This window comes from Leopardus geoffroyi, chromosome B4 (genome assembly GCF_018350155.1).
Source record: "Leopardus geoffroyi isolate Oge1 chromosome B4, O.geoffroyi_Oge1_pat1.0, whole genome shotgun sequence".
Classification (NCBI taxonomy): Eukaryota; Metazoa; Chordata; class Mammalia; order Carnivora; family Felidae; genus Leopardus; species Leopardus geoffroyi.
The window spans coordinates 16,375,495-16,397,535 of NC_059341.1; the positions used below are offsets into that span (position 1 = coordinate 16,375,495).

The 22,041-nt window shown below is 37.5% G+C and overlaps 1 protein-coding gene across 2 annotated transcripts in view; it reads left to right on the top strand.

The window, feature by feature from the left end:
• The window catches only part of STAM (signal transducing adaptor molecule), a 79,929-nt gene extending 63,383 nt beyond the window's left edge, over positions 1 to 16,546 (top strand). For both annotated transcript variants that reach the window (XM_045466263.1, XM_045466262.1), the window contains exons 13-14: positions 58 to 233; positions 15,223 to 16,546. In XM_045466263.1, the coding sequence (XP_045322219.1) occupies positions 58 to 233; positions 15,223 to 15,454 (408 nt within the window). In that variant the 3' untranslated portion in view covers positions 15,455 to 16,546. The remainder of the gene's footprint in view (positions 1 to 57; positions 234 to 15,222) is intronic.
• The last annotated feature ends 5,495 nt before the right edge of the window (positions 16,547 to 22,041 follow it).

A 22,041-nucleotide genomic window follows, 5' to 3' on the forward strand; every position in this document is an offset into this window, starting at 1 on the left:
TGTTAAAATCTTAGAAAGTCTAATTTTTTTTTTTTTTTTAATCATGACCTGTTCTAGGTGTACCCAGGGCCTCCTCAGAGTGGTGCTTACCTGGTTGCAGGGAGCGCACAGATGAGCCATCTCAGGAGCTACAGCCTTCCCCCAGAGCAGCTGTCTTCTCTCAGCCAAGGAGCTGTTCCGCCATCTGTAAACCCAGCCCTTCCCAGTCAGCAGACTCAGGCTTCTTACCCTAAGTAATTTGAGTTTTGACTGTTATTTGACTTCTGTTTGGAGTTAGTGCTGTTATAACTCTTAAATGCCTCCACTCATCTGTAACCGTAAGAACTGCATGAGAACAACCTAGGATAGATGGATGCCATCACCAATATCAGATAGTCAGCCCTGTTTACGGTGATGAGTGGGTCCTACAGGACCCCTTGCAGTATTGCATTACTAGCCAGACGGCTATTCCTCTGTCCTACTGACTCATTGAACGGCTGTATTCAGGTCTTGGTTCTGTCCTTTTTAAATTTCCTATCATTTTTCTTTTTATCGAAGTAAAATTGGCCGTATAACATTATGTGAAGTTTCAGATGTACGTTATAATTGTACATCTGTACGCACTGCCAAGTGATCACCACTAAAAGTCCAGTTAACCATCCATCACCCTTCTTCACACATTCCAGCTACCCCGTCACCCCCTTCCTCTCTGGTAAACCACCAGTCTGTTCTCTTTTAAGTTTGGTTTCGTTGTTTGTTTGTTTGTTTTTTAGATTCCACCTGTGGGTGAAATCATATTGTCTATTTGTCTTTTTCTGACTTATTTCACTTAGCATAACATATTTCTAAGGTCCATGCATGTTGTCTCAAATGGCAAGGTTTAATTTTTTTTTTTTAGGGCTGTAGTATATGTACACTGTACATACTACTACTACACAGGCACACGCACCCCACGTACATCTTCTTTATCCATTAATTTATCGGTGGACATTTAGGTTATTTCCATTTCTTAGCTATTATAAATAATCCTGCAGTGAACAAAAGGGGGGCTATACCTTTTCGAATCAATGTTTCTGTATTCTTCAGGTAATTACCACATCCAGAAGTGGAAGAGCCCGATCATAGAGTAGTTCTGTTCTTAATTTTTTGAGGGATCTCCAAATGTTGGCTGCACCACTTTGCGTTCCCACCAACAGTATGTGATGGTTCCCTTCTTTGTACTGCCTCATCGGCACTTGCTATTTCTTGTCTTTTTTGATAATACCCATTTTAATTGGAGTAAGATAATATCTCATTGTAGTTTTGATTTGTATTTCCATGATAATTACTGATGTTGAGCGTCTTTCCTGTGCCTCTTGGCCATCTTGTATGTCTTCTTTGGAAAAATGTTTATTCATATCACCTGCCCACTTTTTAAATTGGATGGTTTGTGTTTTTTGTTGTTGAGTTGTGTGAATTCTTTATATATTTTGGATAAATCCTTGTCAGATACATGATTTGCAAAAACTTTCTCCCATTCAATAGGTTGCTTTTCATTTTGATGATGGTATCTTTTGGTGAGGAGAAGCTTTTTATTTTGATGTAATTTGTTTATTTTTTTCTTTTGTTTCTCTGTCTTTGGAGTCCGAGCCATACAGATATCGCTAAGACTGATGTCAGGGAGCTTATTACCACTTGTGTTTTCTTCTAGGAAATTTATGGCATCAGGTTTTACATTCAAGTCTTTAATCCATTTTGTATATATTTTTGTAGTGTTTATTTTTGAGAGAGAGAGAGAGAGAGAGAGAATGAGCAAGGGAGGGGCAAAGAGAGAGAGGGAGACACAGAATCTGAAGCAGGTTCCAGGCTCCAAGCTGTCAGCACAAACCCTGACGCGGGGCTCAAACTCACGAACTGTGAAATCATGACCTGAACCGAAGTTGGACACTTAACTGACTGAGCCACCCAGGCACCCTCTTTACTCCATTTTGAATTCATTTTTGTGTATGGTGTAGCTGGTAGTCCAGTTGCATTCTTTTCTATTTGGCTGTTCAGTATTTCCAACACCGTTTATTAAAGATACAGTCCTTTCTTCATTGCATGTTCTCGGCTCTTTTGTTGTAAAATAATTGTCCATATAGGTTGGGTGTAACTCTGAGCTCCCAATTCTGTTCCACTGATCAGTGTGTTTCTTTTTATGCTGATACCATACTGTTTTGATTACCGTAGCTTTGTAGTATACTTTGAAATCAGGGAGCATGATACCTCCAACTTTGTCGTTTCTTCTCAAGATTGCTTTTACTATTTGGGTTTTTTTGTTTTTTTGTTTGTTTTTTTTTTTTTTTTTTTGGTTCCATGCAAAATTTAGAACTATTTGTTCTAGTTCTTGGAATTTTGATAGAGATTGCAATGAATCTGTAGATTGATTTGGATAGTATGGAGACTTGAACAGCATTAATTCTTCTATACCATGAGTACAAAATATTTTTCTTTTTTGTGTGCCATCTTCAGTTTTTTTCATTAGTGTCTTACAGTTTTCAGTGTACAGGTCTTTCACTTCCTTCGTTAAATCTATTTCTAGGTGTTATATTCTTTTTGATGCAGCTGTAAATGGGATTATTTTCTTAGTTCCTCTTTCTAATAAGTCATTATGAGTATATAAGAAATGCTACAATTCTATATATTGATTTTGTGTGTTTATAAAATCTTTGTCAAGTATCTTTACCGAATTCATGTATTCTGACAGTTGTTTTGGTGGTGTCTTTTGGCTTATCGCCATGTACTCTCCTGTCATCTGGAAATAGTGACAGTTTTACTTCTTTCTTTCCAGTTTGGATACATTCTCTTCCCCCCTCCTTCCCTCCCTTCCTTCCATCCTTGCTTCTTTTTATTTTTTTGGCCTAATTGCTGTAGCTAGGACTTCTAATACTATGCTTACTAAAAGTGGCAAGAGTGGACATTCTTGTCTTCTTACTGATCTTAGAGGAAAAGCTTTCAGCTCTTTACCATCAAGTATAACGTTAGCTGTGCCTATGTCATTATATCTTTTCTTATGTTGACTAATGGTGCCTCTGTACCCATGGTGCCTCTGTACCTCAACCCTCTGTTGAGGGTTTTTATCAGAAGTAGATGTTAGATTTCGTCAAATGCTTTTTCTATATCTGCTGAAATATGATCTTTGTCCTTAGTTTTGTTAATGTGGTGTATCACATTGATTTGTGGATGTTGAGGCATCCTTGCACCCCTGTAATAAATGTCATTTGATATCATAGTGTTTGATCCTCTTAATGTACTGTTGAATTTGATTTGCTAATGTTTTGTTGATTTTTGAATCAGTGTTCATCAACGCTATGTTTGTAATGACATTTTTTTGTGATTTCCATATTTGGTTTTGGTATCAGGGTAAGGCTGGCCTCATGAAATGATTTTGGAAGTAGTCTCTCCTCTTCATTTTTTGGAAGAGTTTGAAAAAGATAGTTATTAAATCTTTGAATATTTGGTAGAATTCACCAGTGAAGCTGTTTAGTCCTGAATTTTGTTCATTGATAGATTTTTGATTACCGATTCAATCTTATAGTAACTGGTGTATTCAGATTTTCTATTTCTCTATGATTTAGCCTTGGAAGATTATTTCTAGTAATTTTTCCATTGTTTCTACCTTTTCCAATTTGTTGGCATATATTTGTAGTAGTTGCTCCTCATCCTTTGTATTTCTGTGGGGTCAGTTAAAACTTTTTTCATTTCTGATTTTGTTTACTAGAGCCCTCTCTTTCTCATAAAGGTTTGAGTTTCTTTATCTTTTCAAAGAACCAGCTCTTAGTTTTATTTATGTATGTATGTATTTATTTTATGTGTCTCTGTTATTTACTTCTCTCATTTTATTATCTCCTTATTTTTCTTGACTTTGGGCTTCATTTGTTCTTCTTTTTCCAGGTCCTTTATGTGGAAAGTTAGATTGAGATTTTCTGGTTTCTTGAGGTAGGCCTATATTGCTCTGATCTTCCCTCTTAGAACTACATTTGCTGAATCCTATAGATTGTACTATGTTATATTTCTGTTCATTTGTCTCTAGGTGTTTTGTTTTGTTTTTTATTTCTCTTTCTTTCTTGATTCATTGGTGTTCAGTAGCGTAGTATTTAATCTCCAAATATTTGTAGTTTTCCCAGTTTTCTTCTTGTAATTGATTTCTAGTTTTTATAGCATTGTGGCCATAGTGGATGCGTGATATGATTTCAGTTTTCTTGAATTTATTGAGTCTTATTTTGTAGTATAACATATGGTCTGTTCTGGAAAATATTCCATATGCATTTGAGAAGAATGTGTATTCTGTTCCTTTTGCATGGTGCGTTCTATAAATATCTAAGTTCGTCAGGTCTAATGTGTTGTTTAAGGCTGATGTTTTTTATTGATTTTCTGTTGGGATGATCTATCCATTGATGTAAGTAGGGTGTTAAAGTCCCTTACTATTACTGTATTACTGTCCATTCCTGTCTTTTGGTCTGTTAATGTTTACTTTATCTATCTTGTTGCTTCTATGTTAGATGCATATATATTTTTATTTATTTATTTATTTATTTATTTATTTATTTATTTATTTTCAACGTTTATTCATTTTTGGGACAGAGAGAGACAGAGCATGAACGGGGGAGGGGCAGAGAGAGAGGGAGACACAGAATCGGAAACAGGCTCCAGGCTCTGAGCCATCAGCCCAGAGCCTGATGCGGGGCTCAAACTCACGGACCGCGAGATAGTGACCTGGCTGAAGTTGGACGCCCAACCGACTGCGCCACCCAGGCGCCCCTGCATATATATTTTTAAACGTTATGTCTTTTTGGGATTGGACCTTTTTATCATTGTGTAATGCTCTTTGTCTGTTATTACAGTCTTTTAAGGTCTGTTTTGTCTAATGTGAGTACAGCTACTTCAGCTTTATTTTTGTTTCCATTTGCATGGAATATCTTTCTTTAGCCCTTCACTTTCAGTCTGTTTCTGGACTTGCTTCTGAAGTAAGTCTTCTGTAGGCTGCATATAGATGGGTTATTTTTTTAAGTCTATTCATTTATTTCTTCTTTTTTTTTCATTAGAGAGTTTAGTCCATTTACATTTAAAGTAATTATTGATAGATATATATTTACTACTATTTTGTTAATTGTTTTCAAAGCTCTTTTCTGTTCCTTTTCTTTGTCTACTCTCTTGTGGTTTGATGGCTTTCTTCATTGTATGTTTAGATTTTTTTTTACATTTTCTCTTGTGTACTTATTAGAAGTTTTTGCTTTGTGGTTACCATGACATTCACATATAACTTACTATGTATATAACAGTCCGTTTTGAGTTGATAGTAACTTAAATTTGAACACATTCCAAAACTTTACATTTTTCCCACTACCCGCAGTTTTTATATTTTTGATGTGTCATTTTGCACTTTTATTTTAGCATCCCTTAACTAATTATTGCATTTTAATTAATTTTACTCTTTTTGGTTTTTAATCTTCATACTTGCTTTATAAGTGAGTGATCTACCTTTACTATGTTTTTACCTTTCCCAATGAGATTTTTGCTTTTGTATGTTTTCTTATTATTAACTGGTGCCATTTCTTTGCATGTTAAAGTCATCCCTTTAGCATTTCTTGAAAAGCCAGGTTTAGTGGTGATTAACTCCTTTAGCTTTTGTTTATCTGGAACACTCTTAATCTCTCCTTCAATTTTCAGTGATGATCTTGCTTGATGATTCTTTGTTGGAGGTTTTTTCTTTTAGCACTATAAATACTGTCTTCTGACCTTCAGTTTCTACAGAAAAATCTTCTGATAGCCTTATGGGGTTTTTCTTGTATGTTAATAAGTTGTTTTTCTCTTACTGCTTTTAAGATTTTCTCTTTAACTTTCACTGTTGTAGTTATAATGTGTCCTGGTGTAGATCTTTTGGGTTCATGTCTTTTGAAGCTCTCTGAGCTTCCTGGACCTGTATGTTCATTTCATTCTCCAGATAAGGGGAAGTTTTCAGCTATTACTTCTTCAGAGTAAGTTTTTTGGTCTTTTCTTTCTATCTTCTCCCTCTGGGACCCTGTAATGGGAATGCTTTTCTGCTTGATATTTTATTAAAGGTCTTCATTTGTTTTATTTATTTTTTCTTTTTTTTCTTTTCTGTTCCTTCTGGATGAGTGCTGTTGCTTTGAATTCCAGTTTGCTGATCAAACTTTGGATTCATCCAGCCTGCTGTTGTACCTGCCTTGTATATCTTCCAGTTCACTTATTGTATTTTTCAGTTGCATAACTTTTGTTGGGTACTTTCTTATATTTTCTCTCTCTTTGTTCAAGATAAAACTGTTCATCCATTTTTCTTCAAAGTGTGATCAGCTTCTGAGCTTCTTTATGATCATTACTTTGAACTCTATGAGGTTGCTTGTTACAGTTTCATTAATGTCTTTTTCTGATGTTTTTTCTTGTTCTTTCATTGGAACATACTCCTCTGTTTCTTCATTTTGCCTGACTTTCCGTGTTTGTTTCTTTGTGTTAGGTAGATTAACTACCTCTCTGTCTTGAAGGAGTGGCCTTGTGTGGAGCACAAGAAGCATAATCCCTTCTGAGCAGAGCTTGGTGCTCACAGGGTGTCCCCTGTGTGGATTGTGCATGCTTGTCTGCTGTGTCAGGGCCCAGTCTGTGGTGTGGGAGTGGGTAGGGCTGGTACCTGATTGGGCCGTGACTCACAGATGTGCTGCGACGTGGAGGCAGGCATGGCTCTTGCCCTCACCTGACCATTTCTCATGGCTGTGCTGGGTGTGGGCAGAGTTCTTCACTGTGGCTCTAGCTAGCAGTAGGCTAGATAGCTCCAGAATGGTAGTTGCTAACCCTGACATTCTCAGGGTAGGGTGAGGTCAGCGATATGGCTCCTACCAGTTTCTCTGTCCCTGGAGAAAGTCCCAACAGTTTCCTGCCTCTCTGGTGGGCACTTCAAGATTAGTAAATATTTCTTGTTTACATAGAGTCCAGGCGCTTTTCAAACTGTTGTTTTAGTGTTGGGTTTTGAGTGAGTCTCCATCTCTAGCTCTTCCAAGAGCAAGTTCCCTGAAGTCTGTGGCTTTCCTTGATTAAGTCACCATTGTTTTTCCAAAACCCAGCATATTTGGAGCTCTTCTCATGCAGGATCTGAAGGTTGGGGTGCCTGAGCACAGACCCCTCACTATCCAGGGAAAATGTGTGTATATTTGAGATCTCTCTCAATTGTAGATCACAGCGCCTGGGATGGGGTTCTTTGTCCAGACGGTATCTCTGCCTCTCCTGCCTATCTCAGTGGTATCCTTTTTTGTCCTTTGTTGCAGAGGCTTTATCCAGTTTTCTGGTCTTTTTCAGAGTCAGTTATTTCATGGGTTTCATCTTAAACCCAGCCCATAATTTGGTTTTGTTTTTATTTGAGTATGTGATGATACTTGCTAAGGACTTTAATGAAACTTAAATTCGATAACTATAATTTATTATCTTCCACAAATTTCATATGAAATCTAAATGTTTTTATCATTACTGTTATAGAATTTATAGTTCTGGAATGTGTCTTAAGACAAATATTTCCTTCTTTTTGCCCTACATTGGAATTTAGTATATACCACGGCAAGATAAACCATTTGAAAGGAGAGATAGAAGAAGCTATATGCCTCTATGGTTTATGCATCAAGTAGCTGAATATGGAAAAGACAGGCCCATGTTTTGGCTATTTATTCTAATGCCTATTCACGTAGTTAAATGATTATATATGATGAGATTTATAATGATATGTTTTTGCTGCTTCAATGGGAACATAAACTGAAGTCTTTCTTTTAAAGTGAATAAAAGATAGGCAGTAAGAGTTCAACAGTGTCATTCTAGAAGTCACGATATTCTTCTGACACACAGCTGAAGTTTCTTGTTGGCACAGACACAATTTGTAGAAACCTTTCCATTAGTGTTGGAAGTTTCCCAGGAATGCTGCTCTACTAACATTACTGTGTTATTCATTCTCAAGAGTCATATAGGGGATGCTTAGGGATCTTCACATGTCATTTTGTGATCACATCTAGTATTCTGAAGTGACCATAAGAAAAAGGGTAATGGGGAGGCCTATTATAGCCATTAAAAAACAAGGAATTTACTACTGGGTTATATAGGTTAGGAAAAAAATGTTATGTGTAGCTCTTTCTGTTCTAAGACTTTTTTTTTTTTTTTTTTTTAAAGTTGAGATTGGAGGAATATGAATACCCTTAGGGGGGACATAAGCAAATTGGTAGTGAGCAGCTGTTCTTGGAAGAGTAACATCCTTTTTTCTTAAAACTAGATACAAGGTAGGTAGGTATTGTTGAGAATGTACATAAGGTAACTAGGAACTTCTTCGATATTTTACTATGGAGCCAGAAGTGCTGCCTCTTTTCCAGCTAGTCCTCTGTTACTGTGTCACATACTGCTCTAGCAACCTTGTTACTAGAGATTGCTTGGGAACAGTTCTTAGGTCAGGGCCTGGAGAAATTGTCCTTGTAAATGAACTAATCTGTTGGTAGGTGCTTGAACTTACATTGTGCTTTAGAGCTGCAGTGTCTTGTTGACTTTTGTCGTCTGTTGCTGTGTCTGCTTCTGCAGTCAGGTCATGGAAATCCCTGGTGCAGGTGCCTCTCTGTAGTCTGGGGCCTCATCTGCTGATACATTGTGGCTGTTAATATCATCTCTCAAGAGATACATGCACATTTCAGTAGGTGCTTTTTGTAGAACATTTCCTTAAAATATTTAGCCCTTTTTAAAAACCTGGCTAATTCTGTTTATTCTTTAGTTCTTAGAACTTTGTCTTTACTAGACCACCTGTTTTGCCTTCCCTCCTTTCCAGCACTGTTCCTCTTCTGTTGCTGTCACAGGACCCCAGCACACGGTGTACTGTTTTACTGTCACTTTTTAACTTGCTTATATCCCTAAACTATATCCCTAAACTATAAACTTGCCTATATCCCTAAACTAAACTATTGAATATGGAGAGCTGGAGCTAAGTCTCTTTCACCTTTTTTTTTTTTTTTTTTTTTTTTTTTAATGTTTTAATAGGGAGCGGGTGGAGATCGTGGGCAGGGGAGGGGCAGAGAGTGGGAGACAGAGAATCCCAAGTAGGCTCTGCACTGTCAGCACAGAACCCAAATGCAAGTGTTGAACTCATGAACTGTGGAATCATGACCTGAGCCAAAATCAAGAGTAGGACGCTTAACTGACTGAGCCACCCAGGCCCCTCTTTCACCTTTGTATGCATACTGTGCAGCCCAGAGTTTTACACCTGGTAGGAACTTGGTAAATATTTGATAAATAAATATTTAGTGTTGATGGGAATTTCAGGTGCTGTGTTAGGGCCAATGAGATAAATTTTTTAATTTCTTGCAAAGGCTTCACAAAGGCACATACACATATATACACCCATGTATACCATATATTTATAAATATGTAAGAAAATTTGTGGGGTGCCTGGGTGGCTCAGTTGGTTAAGCATCTGACTTCAGCTCAGGTCTTGATCTTGCAGTTTGTGAGTTCAAGCCCTGCGTTGGGCTGTGCGCTGACAGCTTGGAGCCCGAGCCAGCTTCTGATGCTGTGTCTCCCTCTGTCTTTCTGCCCCTCCACCGCTCATGCGCTCTCTCTCTGTCGCTCGCGCTCTCTCTCTCTTTCTCTCTCTCAAAAATAAATAAACATTAAAAAAAAACTTTAAGAAAACTTGTGTTATGTGTTTAAATGAGGTGTTATGTGTTTAAATGAGGAAATTGATGACAAAGTAAATGTAGGATAACAAAATTGGGAAGAGCAAGAATTGGGATTGGAAGTATACCTGATAGAGGTGTACTGCTTTGTAATTACGAATCATGGTCCATGAGCAATTACTTTGTCTTCTTTTTTTTGGTGTACAGGTTTTTAAGTGTCCCTCAGTTCATACCTAGAAGGCAGTTTCTTATTCTTTTACATACACTTTTGGTTCGTGGACCATCACTTGTCCAGATCTCTGTCATCCTAGGACGATCTTACTGGTATTTGGGTAAGGTAGTACTGATGCACTTTCCTAAACCACAGGATTATTAGCTAGAACTACCATGTTGTACATTAGATGACAGCTTGTTCAATCTTACAACCGAAAGTATATACCCTTCATTCGGGATTCCCTCATTTTCCTCAACTCCCAAGCCTTAGTAACCACACCTGTCCTCTGAGATTGACTCTTTTGATTTCTACATATAAGTGAAATAATATGGTATTTGTCTTTCTGTGTTTTATTTCACTTAGCATAATGTCTTCAGGTCTCATCCAAGTTGTTACAAATGGCTGAATTTCCTGCTTTCTTGGGCCTGAATAGTATTCCATTTGTGTGTACGTGTGCGTGTGTGCGTGCACGCACATGCGTGTGTATAAACCCCATATCTGTATCCATTCATCCACTGATGGACACTTAGGTTGTTTCCATACCTTGGCTACTGTGAGTAATGCTGCAGGGTAGGTGGGAGTGCAGATGTCTCTATGAGGTCCCGACTTCAGTTTCTTTACATATATATCCAGAAATGAGATTGCTGGGTCATATGGTAGTTCCATTTTTCATTTTGGGAGGAACCTTCATACTGTTTTCCAGAGTGGCTGCACCAGTTTACATACCCAACAACACTGCACAAGGATTCCCTTTTCTCCACATTCTTGCTAATACTTATCTTCTTTTTAATGATCGCCCTTTTAACATGTGTGAGGCAGTATCTCATTATAGTTTTCATGACCATTTCTCTGATGATTAGTGACATTGAGCACTTTTCATGTATGTATTGATCATTTTATGTTTTCTTTGGAAACTGTATATTCAGTTCCTCTGCCCATTTTTTAATTGGGCTGTTAGGGTTTTTTGTTTTTTCTTTCTTCTTTTTTATGCTGTTGAGTTATAGGAGTTCTTTATATATTGTGGGTATTAACCCCTTATTAGATAGTGATTTAAAACATTTTTTCCCATTCTATATGTTGCCTTTTCATTTTGTTGATTGTTTTTTTTGCTGCACTTTGTAATTTGATGTAGTCCCACTTGTTGATTTTTATTTTTGTTGCCTACACTTTTGTTATCATCCAAGAAATTGCTGCCAAGACCAGTGTCAAAGAGCTTTTTCTCTGTTTTATTCTAGGAGTTTCAAGTCTTTTTTTGTTTGTTTGTTTGTTTGTTTTCAACGTTTATTTATTTTTGGGACAGAGAGAGACAGAGCATGAACGGGGGAGGGGCAGAGAGAGAGGGAGACACAGAATCGGAAACAGGCTCCAGGCTCTGAACCATCAGCCCAGAGCCCGACGCGGGGCTCGAACTCACGGACTGCGAGATCGTGACCTGGCTGAAGTCGGATGCTTAACCGACTGCGCCACCCAGGCGCCCCTGGTTTTTAATGTCTCTTTATTTTTGAGACAGAGAGAGAGACAGAGTGCGAGCAGGGGAAGGGCAGAGACAGAGGGAGATAGAGAATCAGAAGCAGGCTCCCTGCTCTGAGCTGTCAGCACAGAGCCCGATGTGGGGCTCAGACTCACAGACCACGAGATCATGACCTGAGCCAAAGTCAGCTCCTTAGCTGACTGAGCCACACAGGCACCCCTAGGAGTTTCAGGGCTTAAATACAAATCTTTAATCTGTTTCAAGTTCATTTTTATGAATGGTATAAGACAGAGGTGCCATTTCATTTTTCTGCATGTGGTTATCCAACTCTCCCAACACCATTTATGAGGGAGGCTATCCTTTTTTTATTGAACATTCTCGACTCCCTGGTCAAATGTTAGGTGACCATTGATTTTAGTTTCTTAGCCTCAAGGTGCTTACTGGTTATTAGAGGCAAACACATAACAGATTATGTAACGATCACATAAATTACAAATAGAGGTACTTGCAGGGTGCTTTAGGAGCCTTGTGGTTCGGGGAATGTTTACAAGAAAATATGCTCAAGCTTGTTATTCTTAGCCTGGAGGAAAAAAGTAAGAAAGATTTTCTGTCATGAGCAAAGACTTTGGTAGTATGAAATGGCTTGGTATCCATGGAAGGAGTAAACCAAGGAGTTATAAAAACATGTGGTACATATTAAGCATTATCAAATAGTACAGTTTTACTAAAGGATTCAACTCTGGTGGGACAGGGGAGAGATAGGCTTGGAGTTCCTGACAAGGACAATGAATGGTCCTAGATATGTTAAGGAGGTTGGGTCCTGTCTGGGAAAGCTCATTAAAGGGCTTCAAGTGACAATAATATAGATGAATTCTTAGGGGCTAGGTAAGAAGCTGGGTGACTGTATATATTAGACAAAATGATTGTCTAAAGGATAAAATGATAAGAGATGGGGAAAGTTATTTAGGAGATTGACAAATGATTGCATATGGGTGACAAGGTAGGGAGCTAGGGCAGAGCAGTGATATGAAAGGGAAGTATTGGGTGAGTTGCTGGGATCTGCCCTTGGGTGGATGGTGGAACTGTAAATTGAGGTAAAGGATATAATACAAAGCAGGAATGATTACAGTAATAGCTGGCATTTATGGGGAGTTTCAGTAAGTACCAGGCACTGTACTTTATGCTTTACATGTGTTAACTCATTTACTCTAATAACCTATGAAGAACCCCTCTTTTATAGATGAGGAGACTGAGGCATGGTGGGTAAGACTAAGGTCCCACTTAGATAGGATACAAAACCAGGCATTTTGGCTCCAGAGCTTACCACTTAGTCTCAACATTTTATTGTACAGGTATTGTGACCCTTCCTAATATAAGTAATGACATCAGATCTGACTTCTTCCAGTACTTTATATCTCACAACACAACACATAGATGATAAAGGTTAATGCCTTTAATCATTACTTGAGTGGTTACATTAGTTGGTGGAACGTGGCAGTAAGCGGATTATCTATGATCATAATGAATTGGTTTAATTTGTGCCAAGTACAAGAGCATTGAATTTACGTAAACAGTGTAATGATTGAAAAGTTTAGAAATAGGCAACATTTTGAAAATTTTGGGCAATTGCCCAGTGCATAGATTGTTTTACATTTTTCATAGAAAGGGTGGGGGAAGAAATCTCAGTATTAAAGTCCTGAGTATTTCTCTTTGTATAGCTAACCTAGTGCCTTGCACATAGTTGAAACTCAGATAGCAGGTTGGGAACGGGGAGAGAGGAAGCAGAGGCGGCAAACAGTTTGAAGGAATGTTTTGGTGGATTAGGAGCCACGCACAGTGGAGGGTGCCTTGGATGGGAGCACTGACACTGATCATTTTCAGCGAGAGGGAAGGCTGAATCTGACAGTGGCATGGCACCGATACTAACTGTGGTCAGGGTAGATCGAAGGCTTCTTTCAATGCTACTATATTTCCAGGGAAGTAAGGGAAACAAGGGTATTAAGCTTTCATCTCCCCCACTGCACTGGAACTACTCTTGTCAAGGACTGGTGATTTCTGTATTGTCAGATCCAGTGGTCCCGTCCTTTTTGAAATACTGTCTCCACTTGGCCAGGACCATTCTCTCTTCGTTTTCCTTCCACCTTATTGCCACTCCTCAGTCTTCTTTGCCTAGTGCCTCTTTATCTTTCTTGTTTCTAGGTCTAGGGTTCAAATAAGAAGTATTCACTTAAGTGTTGAGTGAATGATTTATTTCTCAGTAGTCACTCCCTAGGGGATCTCATTCAGGCCTGTGATTCTGAACACGCTGTGTATGCCAATAACTGTTTGATGTATTTCTAGTCTGACCTCTCATTGGACTCCAGACCCGTCTGTTACCTTTTGTGAATCTTCTAGGTCTCTCACTTGATGTGTTTACAACTGTACTTTGATTCTCCCTCCCCAAATCTACTGTGATGCTCATCTGTAGTCTTCCTTTCAGTGAACGGCCACTCTACCAGCTACTCCATTCTAAAACCTCAGGCATTCTTGACCACTTCCCATTAGCAAATGTTGATGGCACTACCTTCAAAACCCGCCCTTTCCTCCCCTCTTGACCATGTCCACCGTGGCTCTAGCTGACCGTCATCTCTCACATGGACAGCCTCCTTTCAGGTATCCTTGTATCTATCATTGGCGCAAAGTGAGTCTGTTAAAACCTAAGTCAAATTACATCACTCTTCTGTCCAAACCAACCAGTCCATGTCTTCATCTCAGACAGAATCCTTGTTGTGGTCTCTAAGGCACTATGTATTCAAAGGCTGTCCTCCCCCTTCCTTCTGCCACTTAATGTTATACTGTTCTCCCCTTTGCTCACTCTGCCTCCATCATGGCCTCCTCTCTGTTCCTTGAACATGCCTGGCATTTTTCTCTTCTCTAAGGCTTCTGTATTTGCTCTTCACTTTGCCTGGTACACTTTTCCCCTCCTAGATAATCAGTACGACTCCCTCTCCCACTTTTTTCAGCTCTCTTTTTATTTTTTTTAAATTTATTTTATTTTTATTTATTATTTGTTTTTTTTTTTTTAATTTTTTATATGAAACTTATTGTCAAATTGGTTTCTATACAACACCCAGGGCTCATCCCAACACTCACCCCTCAGTGCCCATCACCCACTTTCCCCTCCCCCCACCCCCCATCAACCCTCAGTTTGTTTTCAGTATTTAAGAGTCTCTTTTGGTTTGCCTCCTTCCCTCTCTGTAACTTTTTTTTTTTTTCCCCCTTCCGCTCCCCACTGGTCTCCTGTTGAGTTTCTCAGGATCCACATATGAGTGAAAACATATGGTATCTGTCTTTCTCTGTATGGCTTATTTCACTTAGCATAACACTCTCCAGTTCCATCCACATTGCTACAAATGGCCAGATTTCATTCTTTCTCATTGCCAAGTAGTATTCCATTGTATACATAAACCGCTTCTTTATCCATTCATCAGTTGATGGACATTTAGGCTCTTTCCATAATTTGGCTGTCTTTTTAAACATTGCCTTCCCCTACCACTGTTCTAGACTGGAATCTCTTGTCCCAGGTACCCTTGGTCCTCCTACTTTGCTTTATTTTTCTTCATACCCATTATTACCACTTGACATATTATAAATTTATTACCTTTTTTCTCCTACTAGAATTTAAGCTTCATGATGAGCTCCAAGCTCTTTTTCCTTCTTTCTTTATGATATCCCAGTGCCTAAAATAACAGTGTTTGGCTCTTAGAGGTGTTTAATAAATATTTATGGAATGGATTGATTGAATGAATGAATGAATGAATGAAAGTTTAATGAATAGCTTTCCTGTTTATCTCTATCTACATGGCTGTGTAAGTCAGTATTGATCTAATCAAGTGTTTTTTCCCCCTCCACAGCACAATGGTCAGTTCTGTTCAAGGAAATACATACCCCAACCAGGCTTCAGTATATAGTCCTCCTCCTGCCGCTGCTGCTGCTACTGCCGATGTCACTATATACCAGAATGCAGGAACTAATATGTCCCAGGTGCCAAACTATAATTTAACATCATCATCGTTGCCTCAACCCGGAGGCAGTCAACAGCCACCTCAGCCACAGCAACCATATTCTCAGAAGGCTCTGCTATAGGACTTGGGATTCCTCTTTGTGGCAAATACCTGCTAAAAGCCGCTGACAATGTTATGAGAATCTTTAATATCTTAAGGTTTGTTTATCCTCAGCTTATAGGAATCTATCTTGGTCTACAAGTTCCAATATTCAAGAAGGTAGAACTCTCTTCAATTTGCACTGACTTTTTAGAGGTTCTCCCTTCCCCTGCCCCCTAGAGGAATGAAGCTACTTACAACATTTAATTCCTTTCATAATATGAAAGAATTGATACAAGATTATTTGTCTCATGAAATTACCTGGTCTGCAAAAAGTCAAACTTAAAAACACTGTTGTGGCAAACGTTATGTACATATACTGCTGTGTGACTTCATTAGTGGCCATTTTGAATCACAATGGTGATCATGTGAATATATTTAACACTGTTAAATTAATTTACATTGCTATTTTATTTTAATCATGAACAACTACCATGTTTCATAATGTTTTGTGTAAATTTAAGATAATTACACTATCCCTTTAAACTGCAAGAGAACAAAGCTGTAGCATATTTACGTGAAGGCATTATGCTGTCCATGTTCCAGTTTCACATTAAACTGAACCTTCCTTTGACTACTTGTGAGCTAAACATACGTATTTTACGTCTTTCTGTAGCCTCTGTGTACTACTAGCTGTCATCACACCAGCGTACAGGAGCTAAATTTTTGGTGCAATTATAGCAAATGATGATGTTCCCTTTTACACTTTGACATTTCGGCATGACATCTCAGGATATTGTGGGACCATGAGACAAAATTAAGTAGGATCACATTCTTTATATCTTATTTTTAAAGGAATAATGTTGGTTTACTTTTTCCTAGTTGAAGATAGAAATTAGATTTCTGAGCTGTATACTGTGTTTCTTGGTGGCAGTGACACCAAAGATAGAGGCAATGGATAGAAATTTTTAAACTGGAAAGAAAACATGAATTACACTACATTTTCAAAGTCTCTTGTAATTATTTAGGATATAAACAAAATTTGACTCATCTGTCTTTTCCCACTAGTAGTCTTTTAAATATGTCTTTAACACATTGTATCCTTTAATTGTTCATTAAAATGGATATAAGTAGATGTTTCAAAGTCTTCTATATTCCTGGTTTTGCTTCATAGTTTGTATATTTATTCTTCTCTTTCAGACTGGACTTTTGGGGCTCTTCTCTCGTAAAGTTCTAATGGGATTATTTTGGCTTCCTATTCAGGAGTATTTGTGAGCAAAGGCTTTCCTTTTGATCTGTATGAAATACGTTTTCCACCGACATTTTAATCTTAAATATTTATCATTTCCGTAGCTGTGCTATACTGTTATTTAACAGTTTAAACAACTGAAAAATTGAGTTCAGGATTATATTAAATGAATTGACCTAACATGCTTCACACCATAAGTGAAAATTTAATGTGTATTTTTTAAGATCGCAGTCAGGTAGCTTGTTCCTTTCCTTTTTGACAAATGATCCCATCTGTGGCAAGTAATCTCAATGGTGACTCATGTTGGAGGTTCACGTTTACAGCATCATCTTCACCTCCAGTATGTCATCCTAGTGGTTTGTTTTCCTCAGTTTATTTGTTTGTTTTATTTTTTGTGTTTTCCTGCGTGTAGAGTATGTTGCCCTCAAATAGTAATTTTAAAACTTGAATTCACATTTTCCATTAAAATTTTTAATATATTGCTTCTTGTTAAACATTATCAAACAGATTATAATCTTTTTCATTCCAACTTGAATATTCTAACTGATAGACCTTTTCCCAAGTCACATTGTATTTTTCTGTCTTTTGATGAATTTCTCTTTACCGAACTGGCACATGTATCATTTTCCCAGTTTATCTTGAGATCCTTCATGCTGTAACATCATTTACATAGTTTCTGGTATACTTTTTGCCCTCTAAAAGTGAATGAATGGTGAAATGAAAAAAAGCTGCCCTTATTGCAGTGTATATACATTTTTCTTACTTATTACATTACTAGGCTTCAAAGAATACTTAAAAACTGATACTATGTTAGTTTGTGCTCTACGTTTATTTGGTATAAAAATACCAGATGGAAAAATTCCAGTGGAGAGGAACCCCAGGATTTGCCATCATTCAGATGACATGGCAAGGATAGAAATAGGAAAGGACCAGTTAGGAGCACAAATAAATGATTTTGTTCTGAAACCAGCGTATGTATCATACTTTCAAAAAGTCTTTTTAAAATATGACTGTCTCCCCCCCTTTTTTTTTTTTTTTAATTTTTTTTTTTCAATGCTTATTTATTTTTGGGACAGAGAGAGACAGAGCATGAACGGGGGAGGGGCAGAGAGAGAGGGAGGCACAGAATCGGAAACAGGCTCCAGGCTCTGAGCCATCAGCCCAGAGCCCGATGCGGGGCTCAAACTCACGGACCGCGAGATCGTGACCTGGCTGAAGTCGGACGCTTAACCGACTGCGCCACCCAGGCGCCCCAGTCTCCCCCTTTTTAAGGAAGAGAATTATTTATACAATGAATTGACTATAATGTTGATTTCTGTGAAGCAAATTTTACTTCTCAGTTTATTGCCTTTATAAAATTTGAGTGTGTATGCATAAACAGTGACATCTAAATGGAAAAATTCAGCCAGTTACTGCCTAGTATAAGTAACTGACAAACCCCACAGCCAGTTGGATGTGATAATGTATCAGTGCCACAAACCTGCTAGGACTCATGTATAGTGTGTACTTACTGTGATTTTATAGTCTTTCCAACTCCAGAATCGTCCCTCTCTGTACCTCTCCTACTCAGCAAGGGACCATATTAGGGATGTAAGAGATTCCCATCATTGTGTTCATAACTTCTGGAACTTTTGTTTCTATACCTTTTAATTTTTGTATTTAAAATGCTTAATAGGCCAGTAACATTATTTTTAGTACAGTTTTCATGTATATATCACATGTATAATTCATCTCAGGATATCTTTAGTCCAAAGCTTTAAGTTTATATAAGACAAATTAGTGTCCTATGTGATAAACTATGCAACTATAAAAACTATATATTATTTTCTAAAATGAGGTCCATTAGTATTGCTGGTCAAATTTTCATCTGTTTAATACTTTAAAATCACTGTTTTCTTTTTCTCATCTTTTTCCTTACCAGTTGTACTAGTAATTATAGCTTTCTGTTACATTACTTTTTAAATATTTAATAACAAAACCGTAAAGTTTTCATTCTTACATCATTTTCTTTTCCTTTTTTTTTTTTAAAATCATTTAACTGCCTGTACCCCTTAGAATAAAATATATAGAAGAAACTTACCTAAATATTTTCTGAGGCCTTTATGTTCAGTTATCTTTTACTTGAGAATCATGTTTCGATTAAATATTCTTGTCAAGTGTCTAGATTACTTTCTATACTATTTATGATGACATCTTCTCCCCCCAGTTTTTAATCATAACTATCTGACTTTTATGTATTCTTTTGTACTGTGATCTTCATTTGAAATTATAAAACTTCAGTAATTTTTTCTGAAGTTTTCCTAGATTCAACATTTTGTTTTCTTATGTTCTAGAGCATTTTGAATCTCAGTATTTAAAATCTTAGATTCCCTTGCTGAACAAAATCTAGCATTTTATTTGTGATAACTTGGGGTCATTCTGTCCTTTGCTGATTTTCTGACTCTAGCGTATCCTAATACTTCTCACTACCACGATTGTCTGTTTGCTGCTGCTTATAGACTCACAGAATTTCTGATGAGGATTACATATTAAATTATTGAGTCAGCATTCTCTCAGATAAAAGCAAAGGGATCGGTTTTAATGATCTTCTGGTGGTCAGAAACTTAAAAAAAAAAAAGTTATGTCTATTTGAAAGAAGAATCGTACCCCAATTTTTTTTTATCTGATAACTCTCATCAGTAACAAATATTTTTAAGTATAAAGCTTCAGGATACATATGTATATATATTTACAAATTGTACAGGTTCTACTGTTGTACCTTATACAGCACTTTGAAAAAATAGACATCTTAGAAAGGTGAGGGAAGAAATATTAATAGAAATTCTACTGGTTTCTTCCTGTATCTCTGGTTCATTTTGTCTGTGTCCTAGGTTGAAGGAAATTTGCGCCTTTACAAAAAATAGCCTCCTTTCCCCCTCATTCAAGCCAAAATAACGACTTTTTTTTTTTTTTTTTAATTTTTTTTTTTTCAACGTTTATTTATTTTTGGGACAGAGAGAGACAGAGCATGAACGGGGGAGGGTCAGAGAAAGAGGGAGACACAGAATCTGAAACAGGCTCCAGGCTCTGAGCTGTCAGCACAGAGCCTGACGCGGGGCTCGAACTCATGGACCGCGAGATCGTGACCTGGCTGAAGTCGGACGCTTAACCGACTGCGCCACCCAGGCTCCCCAATAACGACTTTTTAAGTAGTTTTTAGAAACGTAATCAGTAATTAAAGGACTTTATGTTTCTGGATGCATGCATTTTGGCATGTTTATTTTAAAAGACTTCTCATAACCTTATAGTCATATCTTAAGATATTGAAATCACTGAAGAGAAAGGAAAATCCTTTCTTCTTGAAAGTTCTAATTGTTAATTATTTTTCTCAAGTTGGTTACCAAATTGGAATAAGACCAAATAAAATTGATAACCACAGCCAAGTTAGAAGTATGTGCAAGTTACAATAATGTAACTATCAGATTATTAAATAGCTTGTTTATGGCCTTACATTATTTTGGTTGGTTCATGGCTTTTAAAAAACAGAGTAAATGTAATCCATTGTTTTCTGTGGCAGGATATAGGAAGTTTTTTAAGTGAAAGATCATGACGTATCTTGTTACTTTAAAAAGAGATATGGTATATAAACAGTTGAGAAGGTTTTCAATTAATTATGTGTAATAGCTAGCCAGTTTAGATGCCAGATATGATGAAAGATCCACGTGATAGGGTTGTTTTCCTCAGAATCAGAAGCACACAAAAAATACCCATATACTGTTTTAGTTAGAATTTGTCCCTCTTCCCTCAGAGAATGGAATGCTTAAATAGAAGTATCTTTGATATTCTGTAATTTAAAAATACAGTGATAACACACTTCAAATGCGTTGCTGAAAACGACTGAAGAAGTTGGAATCAAGTGTACAGGTAAATGCACTTACTTTTTACCAAAGAGTCTTCACTGTCAAAGTCCGTTTCTATAAAGGGTGGATGGCACATGATAAAACAGTTCGATTAATTTGCGTTGTGAAATGTCTCCGTCTGTGACCACGTGGATTTCTTGTGAAGAAAGTGGTGGTACTTTTTGATTGAGAAGAGTAAGGATAAGAACTAAATTAGATTGTAGTTTACTGGAGTTCTTTTCTGCTCTCAAGTGGAAATTTCAGTTCATTGCCCTAGGAAATCAGAGGACTGGATTTTAACCCGGATATATATCTTTTGTCAAAAGAAGATCTTCCTAGATAGGTGATCTTGGGCAGTTCCGTGAATCTCTCTGGGCAGCCTTCTTGTTTATAAACTGTAGTGTTCGTGTAACTACAGAAGCCTTTGAAGCTTGCAGAAATCCTGTGCTTTAGGTCCTCTGCCTCTGCCTACCTTAAATATCCCTGCCTTTCAGCCTGAATAACACCTGTGCCAGCGCAGCTACCCTGTCATAGTAGAGAAGGAAACAGGATGGGATGGGGTAGCATACTGTGGTACTGACACTTGGGGACGTGATTTCTGGCATTCGTAATATACTTCCTGAAGGTAATTGGGTATGTTATTTCTATTAGCAAATTCTTGAGGCTTTTGGTTATGTTTGCGTGACCTCACCAGGAACATCTGCATTCCAGGTAGAAGTGCTTTTATTTAATGGTACTTTCGTTTTCACTGGTGCTGATTTGGGGGCTGGGGGATTAATAATTACAGCTCTGAAGCCTATACTGTTTTTGTATATTGCTTCAGCCTGAATGAGATACGGGTATCATCAGACTAAATAAAGTGTTGCTGTTCTCGATGTCCTCATAGACACAGTAGTACCATTGGTCTCGATGACTGAAAATGATGAAGGAGGCCACGTGCTACACTTGCCATCCTTCAGCTGTTTTGTTTACTTAGTAAGCAGATTGCTTGAGATGTTAAAGTGCTTGGCTGAGAGCCTGTTTCTAATATTCCAAGTAAGATGCAGAATCAGCAGTGGCATTTTTTTTGTATCACAAATATTTGGCCTAGAAAAATGCCATTATACATTGTTTTGTTACAAGTTATCATTATAAACAAACATTAGCTGTTAAAGGTTTTTTTTTCCCTAGTCAACCTTTTTCTTGTGTGTCAGTTACATGTGTCCTTTTATGTAGTTCTATAAGACCTTTCTTTTTTAATTTTTTTTTTATTTCAGAGTTTCTTTTTGCAAAGGAATATAAGTACAATAGAATAATATCCCCCAACCAACCCCATCTTCATGCTGGGAAAGATGGCTGTGCCTCCTGACAAATGGACTTACATTAAAGTCACAAACAAAAAAGTTATCTCTGTGGTATAGGAATGTGCAGTTCCTGGCCTCCCCCAAAATCCCCACTGGGACAATTTTTTTTCTGTAGGACATTTCTAAGAATAACGTGTTTTAGCTTTCTTGTACTTTAGAA